The 10040-nt window shown below is 36.1% G+C and overlaps 1 protein-coding gene across 8 annotated transcripts in view; it reads left to right on the forward strand.

The window, feature by feature from the left end:
• The window catches only part of LOC107566222 (adhesion G protein-coupled receptor B2-like), an 83711-nt gene that overhangs the window by 16409 nt on the left and 57262 nt on the right, over positions 1-10040 (forward strand). For all 8 annotated transcript variants that reach the window (XM_016251599.1, XM_016251604.1, XM_016251606.1 and 5 more), the window contains exons 3-4: positions 8385-8488; positions 9563-9665. In XM_016251599.1, coding sequence (XP_016107085.1) covers positions 8388-8488; positions 9563-9665 — 204 coding nt within the window. In that variant the 5' untranslated portion in view covers positions 8385-8387. The remainder of the gene's footprint in view (positions 1-8384; positions 8489-9562; positions 9666-10040) is intronic.

Genomic DNA, 10040 nt, shown 5'->3' on the forward strand with positions numbered 1-10040 from the left:
ATTATAAAAAAAAATTTTTACTTTGTTAAAAAATATAAATATTATTCCTGTGATGGCAAAGCTGAATTTTCATCAGCATATCTCCAGTTTTCAGTGTCACATGATCCTTCAGAAATCATTCTAATATTCTGATTTGGTGCTCAAGAAACATTTCTTATTATCAATGGTGAAAACATTTGTGCTGCTGAATATTTTTGTGGCATTTTTTCAGGATTCTTTGATGAATAGATAGTTCAAAAGCAAAGCATTTATTTAAAATAAAATTATTTTGTAACATTATAAATGTAGTGTCATGCAGTGACATACAGCGTCGACAGTTCAGTGTAGATTGACTCATGCTGTTGCACTGCAACATGGCATCAGCTGAAGGATGAGAAGCTGTCCCTAGTAATCTAGTATAGAGCAATAATACTTACAGATGTTTTCTTTTCTTCTTCTTCTTCTTCTTCAGTGTGTTTAAAAAAGTTACTATTTTTCTCCATCTCTCTTTTGTATATTAGACTCTGCCTTTCCAGTCATTAGTTTTGGTTGTTTTTATGCTGTAGTCACCTCATGCTGTGTAGCGTTCACTCATCTGCTGGAGATGTGGAGGTGAATTGGAAATTAGGCCTCTGCTCTTTCTGTTTCACTCATTTTTATGGAGCGCTACAGTGACCTCATACAATTTCAGCAGCCTTGGTTACCAAAGTATTTTTCTAAATCATTTCTCTTCAATAAAGAGTTCAGAGCCATGAGCAAAATCAGCCAGCTCTGAGATGAATCACAGCGATACAAACTTTGATTTGACGCATACAAATAAAAATGTGAAAATTGACTCATTGGAGGCAATGAACTGTGCATCCCATGAATCCTTGGGAATGACATAATCTCATGAAAAACATGAAAATATTGATTTTGAGTATACAATTATATATTTGAACTTGATTGGAAAATAGTGTAGGGAGAGTGTAGGGAGTTAATTCATTTTTACTGGGATTTTGGCTATAAAACATGTTTTTTGTTTGTTTTTTTAAGTTGCAATCACACTGAAGCATAGCAATTATATTCTGATTTGGTGCTCAAGAAACATTTCTTATTATCAATGGTGAAAACATTTGTGCTGCTGAATATTTTTGTGGCATTTTTTCAGGATTCTTTGATGAATAGATAGTTCAAAAGCAAAGCATTTATTTAAAATAAAATTATTTTGTAACATTATAAATGTAGTGTCATGCAGTGACATACAGCGTCGACAGTTCAGTGTAGATTGACTCATGCTGTTGCACTGCAACATGGCATCAGCTGAAGGATGAGAAGCTGTCCCTAGTAATCTAGTATAGAGCAATAATACTTACAGATGTTTTCTTTTCTTCTTCTTCTTCTTCTTCAGTGTGTTTAAAAAAGTTACTATTTTTCTCCATCTCTCTTTTGTATATTAGACTCTGCCTTTCCAGTCATTAGTTTTGGTTGTTTTTATGCTGTAGTCACCTCATGCTGTGTAGCGTTCACTCATCTGCTGGAGATGTGGAGGTGAATTGGAAATTAGGCCTCTGCTCTTTCTGTTTCACTCATTTTTATGGAGCGCTACAGTGACCTCATACAATTTCAGCAGCCTTGGTTACCAAAGTATTTTTCTAAATCATTTCTCTTCAATAAAGAGTTCAGAGCCATGAGCAAAATCAGCCAGCTCTGAGATGAATCACAGCGATACAAACTTTGATTTGACGCATACAAATAAAAATGTGAAAATTGACTCATTGGAGGCAATGAACTGTGCATCCCATGAATCCTTGGGAATGACATAATCTCATGAAAAACATGAAAATATTGATTTTGAGTATACAATTATATATTTGAACTTGATTGGAAAATAGTGTAGGGAGAGTGTAGGGAGTTAATTCATTTTTACTGGGATTTTGGCTATAAAACATGTATTTTGTTTGTTTTTTTAAGTTGCAATCACACTGAAGCATAGCAATTATTGGGGTTGGTAAGATTTATTTTATATTTTATAAAAAAATTTATATTTGTAAAATTTTTTAAGCTTTTATTCAGCAAAAATAAAATTGATCAACAGTGACAGTAAAGACATGTACGATGCTACAAACGATTTATATTTCAAATAAATTGTTCTTTTGAACTTTCTATTCATCAAAGAATTATAATAAATTATCACAGTTTTAGCAAGCATATTAACAGCACAACTGTTTTCAACATTGATAATAATAAGAAATGTTTCTTAAGCATCAAATCAGCATATTAGAATGATTTCAGAAGGGTCGTGTGACACTGCAGACTGGAAAACACTGCTGAAAACTCACCTTTGCCATTAAAGGACAAATTACATTTAAAAAAATATTAACACGCACAAAAAAAACCTAATTATTATTCTAAAGTATAATACATTTTCACACTATTACGTGTTTTGATTTTGATTAAAAAAGTATATATTTAAAAAAAATCTGGATGGTAGTTTACCATACAACAAAAACTTTTGAGCCTTCTCTGTAGAGAGATTGAATGTGTTTTTTTCTTTCAACACCCAGCTGTTGTGCTCTATTCTCACAGAGGCTGATATTCGGTACATACACCCCAAGCACTTCAGTGTTTTCAGTTTCACTTTAGGAGCAATCCTCCCATCTACTCTGCCAATGGCATTTCTGTAAGAAAGACAACATCTCTAGTCATTTTTCAGGCTGCTGGCTTACTAAAATGGTTAAAATTGCCAAACCGAAGCCGGCAGAGGCATAATGTTCTCAATTAATATGCCATGGACAATAGGCTAAGCAAAAGATGAGCATGAAGGTTGGCAGCATCTCTCCCAATGCCACCTGTTACACCTGCACCTGCCAGTTTCAGTAAAAACACTGCAGCTATACCTCCTTTGCCCACAAACACTCACACAGGTTTACAGAGAACAGATGTGCACACATTGATACGCACAGTATGCGCTGTTGGAAGGCCAAAGCCACAAGCTTTAGGGATCTTTGTTCACAAAGGCCGTTTAGTCATAAGCGCTTTGTGCGGAAGACTGACCGGTCCACACCTGGAGGCCAATTGAGCTGTAAGTGCATGAATGAGGACTTCATATTCAAGCCAATTTACAGCTTGTTCTAAACAGCTGCAAGCTTTATAAATGCAAACCTGTGGCCATTTCACAGGCCCTCCTAAAGAACATTCAATGTTATTTATTTGAGTCTCCGCCAAGGCTTTTTAAATCCATGATGTCAAGTGTTTAGTCACAGAGAAGAGCTGATTCTAGTAAGGCCTGACTGGAAATCTAAAGATTTGTGTTTTTAATGGTGTAACACAGTTCGTAGTTCGGGAAGAAGGAGGCGGCAACCGGCGAACATGTAAACAAAACTTTAATAATAAAGTAAACACAAAATAGCGCCACAGCCCCTCGCGCACAAACAGAACCAAAACACAAAATAAAGTCCAGGCCTGGTCCTCTCTCGTCTTTCACTGTCGTAGCTCCTCCTTTTATCCTTCCGGAGCTCCTCCGTGGGACGCGAGACCGGTGAGTGGTGCAGGTGTCGTTCATTATCAATTACTCCACCGGCCTCGCTCCGTTCCCACGGCTCTCGTCCCCACCCCCACTCGTCACAAATGGTAAGGCTACATAAAGAGAGGCTTTTGAATATAGAAACAGACCTGTGGAGTCTCATGGCACTGGAGAGAAATAGATTGTTGCATGTCGACCCACACCGGTCATTTCACCAATATTTATGACTGCCTTTGACATTATAGTGGCTATTGAACCATATACAGTGGGGTCTGAATATCTATGGTGTTACATTTTTGGTCACTAATCTAAAAAGCAAATGTATTACACTGAGCATGTGATTTGAAGTGAATTGTCAGATACTTGTAGTACATTGAAACACAAGATGCTCTTCGGAAACAAATAACATTTTAAATTCAACTTTTCACACAAAATATCTGTAAAGCTGGTAATTATTAACTTTTTTGACAATACACATTGTTTCAAATCAGCTTTATAGAAAATCATGATGGTAATGTTTGTAATATCACTTCATGCATATGCCTTATCGTCGCATTTAGCAGATTACAGATAAATGATAATATAGTTTACATTTTGTGATGTTACAAGCAATCAAGCAGTTGAGGTTTGCTATATAATACATACATCTTTATGTTGGTGTACTATATGTGTACTGTATATATGCGGATGAAGTTGGACATCCAATTTTGTTTACATTGCTGCAAAAATGTTTATCACACAGCTCAATATATGAAGAGATTTGATATAAAATGTGATACATATTGCTTTATGTGAGTATAGTGTATATATGCAGGTAAAGTAGGTCATACTATAATACATACATTTGTTTTAGTAAATATCACTGGCCTAAAATATAGTCTAGATTCTGTAATCAAGCAGTTTATATTTACTATATAGTACACACAGCTTTCTGTGAGTGTACTTTATGTATCCGGTTAAACGGATAGTTTACCCAAAAATGAAAATTCCCCCATGATTTACTCACCCTCAAGCCATCCTATAGGTGTATGAAACTTTCTTTTTTCAGACGAATACAATCAGAGTTATAATAAAGACTGCCCTGGCTCTTCAAAGCTTTATTTTTGGGTGAACTATCCCTTCAAGGTTGGATACATTTTTATTTTATTATTATTATTTTTTAAACATTAGTTTACTTTTTATTTTAATTTTATAAGTAAACTGTGAAGCATTTTCACTAGTGATCTCAGACTTTTGAACCGCACTATATGTATAGGATTTATACTGTCTAGTTTGAAAGAATTATCGTGGTGGCCTGTGCTTGACTCCATTTGTGAGAGTCCTTCTGTTCAGCATGAAGTGTGTGAAGAATTAGATGAACATACTGACAGAGAAGGTTAAGCCTTTAGCTGGACATCACGTATTGCTAGATTCTGTCTCAACAAGCCCTAGCTGATCCCTAATACAACTGAAACTGTGCAGCTTGATGGATCACACAGATTGAAAGGTGGCATATGTCTCATGTTAAGCTTCTGGTTTTCTGATTTTGTTGCCCTTCCAACATGGAATCTCAATAACAGCATTTCTACAGGATTTTTATTTGACATCATGTATGCAATCTATATTCTGCTCCAATCAGATCAGTAAGTTCACTCTAAAATGAAAATTCTGTCATCATTGACTCACCCTCTTGTTGCTAACCATTCAGTTTTGGTTACCATTGACTTTCATTGTATGGGAAAAACATACTGAGACAATTCTCAAAATATCTTTTTTTATGTTCAACAGAAAGATAGTCAGTAATTTAGGTTTGGAACAACATGAGCAAATGATGACAGAATGTTCATTTTTAAATGAACTGTGCCTTTAACAGCTATGACAGAACCCACCCTGATGCTGTGTCCCTGATTGCAGGAGACTTTAATCATGCCAACCTGCAGACAGTTCTTCAGAAATATTACCAGCATGCCTCCCGCCCCATAAGAACGCTCTTGATTACTGCCACACCACTATCACAGCTGACTGCCAGACAGATCATCTGCCTGTGCTTCCTATTCCAAGAACCTGAAGAGGAAGAATGTATCCACAGGAACACTGGATGCAGGAGCAGATGAAGGGGTGTGAGTCAGTGAACTACGCTTGTTAGTGATTCAATTAAGATACAATTTTTCTGTTTGTTTTATCTTAATCATCTTGAAGAACGTACTTAAAAAGATGCTTTATTGAATCGCTGTTCAGTATGGAAGCTTATTTCCACCATGGAAATATAAACTTATAACTTTTAAACTGATCATATAACATTTAAACATATAAACTTTTCGCACAATTGTGATTTTATACCTTACAATTCGCAGTTACAAGTTATAAGTATTTACATCTCGCAATTCTAACTTCTTTTCTCTGCATTTTGAGTTTACATCACCAATACTGCTTTTTTCCCTCATAATTCCCTCAGAGTCTACATCTCACTTCTTTTTTCTGCCACAGAAAAAGTTGCAACTATCTTTTTTATATTTGTATTCTGCAGTGAAAATTAGCGTCCATAGTTCTGTGTAATAAATTAAATAATTAGTTTTTACGATGATAACAACTGAGTTTAATTGACAGTCAGTGCATTGTGAATCACACCAATACACTTTCATGCCAGAGATGAACATTAGTCACCAGTGGTCTTTTAAAATGTGTAGGCCGATTTTAAAAGGTAGGCCGACACAGAATCTGTGCCTGCTAAATAAGCTTTACAAATTTCCGCAGAACAAAAAAAAATTGTTTAACTATAAATTCCCGGTGTCCTGATTAAAACATATTCTGAAGCGATTAGTTTCCCTAACTTGCCAACTAAATCACTTGTTGCCCATTCAGATCAAGAAAAGACATTTTGTGAACTAACATTAAGAGCTATGAAAGTACATACCCTGATGTTGTGCCCCTGAATGCCTTTAATCATGCCAACCAGCAGATGGTAGAAAGCTCAACAGACTACCACAGAATTATTATTAATAATTATTATTATCTCCCAAAAGCAGCACATAAAATTAAAAAAGAAGTGTGGATTTACTTTTTGGCATTGGCATGACCTTCAGGAGTAGTCTATCAGGAGTAGTAGCATAAAAAATGAAGACAATTTTCCTAATCTTTGTGTACCACAGTTTGTGGCGTAGTCACAAAAATGGACAAATGAAAGCAGTAGGGATTTCTCACTACTCTATGATTCTGATATTTTTCTAGTTGCAAAGAAAAATACTGTGGCCTGTATAATGATTACAGACTGATCCACCATAATGATGTGCTGTGAAGAGCTGGTGATGGGGCGCATTAACACGATGCATTCTGAGTGATTAGACCCCCTGTAGTTCATATAACAATATAACAAGTCCAGTGAAAAGCAATTTCTTGGGATCTTCATGCTGCACTGACTCAACAGGAAGGCACTATTGTCAAAATTGTCTTTGTTCTTTATTGATTACAGCACCACATTTAACACCGTCATTCCTTCCAGACTGGAGAGAAAGCTGAATGACATTGATATTTAATTTTATTTCGTGTATTTTAGACTTTTTTGCATTTGCATGGTGCACTATAACATTAAATTGAACCCTGAACTGAACATGTATCTCAGTGGCAATATGAGGTTGCACAGATCTACCCATAATTATTGGTGGTAGGACTGAGTAGGAGGGTTAATCCAGAAACATGCGGCATGTGTTCACCCGTAGTAACCCTTCTCTCGGCAGAGATGCCTAATAATCTGAAGCAAAGGGGTCGCAAGTGTTAAAGGGCTGATGAGGATAGAATGCCCACTTTAAGAAGAGAATCCAGCTTTGACCTGATGGGAAGCAGAGAAAATGAACCCAGGAGTATAAAAGAAGATAGGGTAGCATCAGACTATTCAGAAAGAAGACCCTTGGCCTTTAGCTTTAACCTGAACAGAATGTAATCCTCTCCTTACTGCCCCTCTGTATTTTTTCCCCTGCACTTTTTATCCTTCACCTAACCTGCAGCTGAATGTCAAGTGTTTACAGTGTCTTATTTCTCTCTCTGCAGTTCTGACATACATTCCTACACACACACGCATACACACTAGCATTTAAAAGTTTAGGGTCAGTAGCTTTTTCCTGTTTTTTCTTTTTTCTTTTTTTTTTAGTCTTCTGATTACAAAGGCTGTTTTTTTAAATACAGAAAATTTTTTATTTTATTTTGTGATGGCAAAGTTGAATTTTCAGTCTTCAGTGTCATATGGTCCTTTAAAAATCTTTGTAATATGCTTATTTGGTGCTATATTTCTTCTTATTATCAATGTTGAAAACTATTGTGCTGCCTAATGTTTTTGTGGAAACTTTTTTTTAATCAAGATTATTTGATGAACAATGCTCAGCATCTAATATCTGAACTCTAATATCATCTAAATATGTTGTCAACTGACACTTTTGAAAAATTAAATGCCTCCTTGTTAAATAAAAGTATTAATTGTCTTACTTTTGAACTTTTAAACAATAGTGTATATATTAATTAGTGTATATTATAATATTTACTCTTTTGCAGTGTCACACTTTTATACAAAATAATTTTACTGAAAATCATGCTGTGTAAAGCTTGTCCCAGTTAGCAACTTTAACCAAGTGAAGTGGAGCATAGCATTTATACATTTTATATTCTGCATAATTATTTGCTTTGAAACTGTACCAGTTCCAATGTTTTATGTTCATTTATTAATTAATTTGGTAAGTAGCCATGTTATTAGCAGGATAACATAATGTCACCAGGTCATTATCACAAAATAAACCCCTTCAGGCTGATTCGAGGCCCTCCTGTTATCCTTCAGGTTTATTTTGCATTAATGACCAACTGACTGTATCTTATCCCATACATTTACCATAAACATCTCACAATAATCTTCCTTCTCTCCATTGAATCTTTCCAGGGTATGGGGCCCTCCAGTATGCCGTCTGTGCCCCTCATGGTTGGCTGTGGCATTTCCTGTACGGCTCTACTCATTCTGCTGCTCATCTACGCTGCCTTTTGGAGGTGAGTTCAACAAAAACCCTGACCCACAGCCAGCAACACAACACAGACCTACAGAGGACCCCTTTTGAATGTAGCTTCCAGGTTCTGCTGTCCTCTGCTGATAATAGGATATTATGTGCTATTTTGCACTATTCCCCTTGTTTACTTCCCAGTGCTCTCACAGGTACACTTTCACTCTAAAATATTCATTTTTCAGACTGTAGCTTCCCACATAGGGTTGCCCCTGCTGGGATAGCGCATCTGGCATGGGGTAGATCTAGAGTGGGCCAAAACTGCAATTAGCAATAATTGGGAACAAATGAGGGATGGCGGGATCTGCCTGTGGCAGGACAGGATTATGTGGAGAGTGCTAGTGAAGGCTAGCATGGTTGCTAACAGCTCAGTGTGGCAGATGGCCCAGGACAGTCACATGATCAGCTAACACCGTGTCCAGAAAAGAGCCAACATGTTGTCAAGTGCTAAGTCAAGTATTTATCTCCTCAGAAGAATGACTCTAATTTTTCCCTGAATATATATATATATATATATATATATATATTTGTCACATGATCCTTCAGAAATCATTCTAATATGCTGTTTTGGTGCTCATTTTTAAGAGTGCTAGAGCTGGTATAAATGTCTCGATATACTATGATTTTGACCCTTATCCCATAATTCCTGAGTAGCAGGTGGGAAGGTATTTCCTCTATCCAAGATTAGTGCACTTGCCACATCAGAGAGCTTATCACGGGCCTCCCCTATCACTCAGACCATTGATCCAGGGGACGCTGTCATTGTCCTCTTGAGCAGATCTGGCCAGAGCTCAAATAGTGGATGAGGACATTTTGCTCACTGGTGCTTGTGTGCAAGAAGCTGTTTTGGAGTTCATCTGTAGGTCATCTGGGATGCTGCTCTAGTTGTCAGTGTTCAATGAAGTGAAAAAATTATAAATGGATTTTGATAAATGGATCCCACACATTGTATGTCATAAACCTGTATATCAAGCTTTTGTAAAGATAATAATTGCATAATAGCAACACAAAGTTGCTGTTAAAGTTGTCAGCATGTGATTTTCTTGTCTTTTCTTTTTCTTAGGTACATTCGTTCAGAGAGGTCCATCATCTTGGTGAACTTCTGCCTGTCCATACTGGCCTCCAATGTGCTGATACTGGTGGGACAGTCCCAAACTCTCAGTAAGGTGAGTGTGTGTGCACATTTGTATTTCTCTCATGTGTATGACAGAAAGAGCTGAGAAAAAAACAACCTTTAGGTTCCCATCTTGCTGCCTTCATGTTTGGATCCAATTTGAAGATATTAGAGTATTCTGGGGAATTATATGTCCTTCCAGCATGATCTACATGACATTAACTTATTAAACTATAAATAACTCATTAAGCTAAATAATATTAGTTTTGTGTTCCTGGAAGTAGCCCCTATGTAGTTGTTTTTGTTAATAATATTTGTGAAAAATATTTGTGAATATTGAAGAAAAAAGAAAACTTTTAATATATATATATATATATATATATATATATATATATATATATATATATATATATATATATATATATAT

The sequence above is a fragment of the Sinocyclocheilus grahami genome, unplaced genomic scaffold (assembly GCF_001515645.1).
Source record: "Sinocyclocheilus grahami isolate Dianchi unplaced genomic scaffold, SAMN03320097.WGS_v1.1 scaffold1060.1, whole genome shotgun sequence".
Classification (NCBI taxonomy): Eukaryota; Metazoa; Chordata; class Actinopteri; order Cypriniformes; family Cyprinidae; genus Sinocyclocheilus; species Sinocyclocheilus grahami.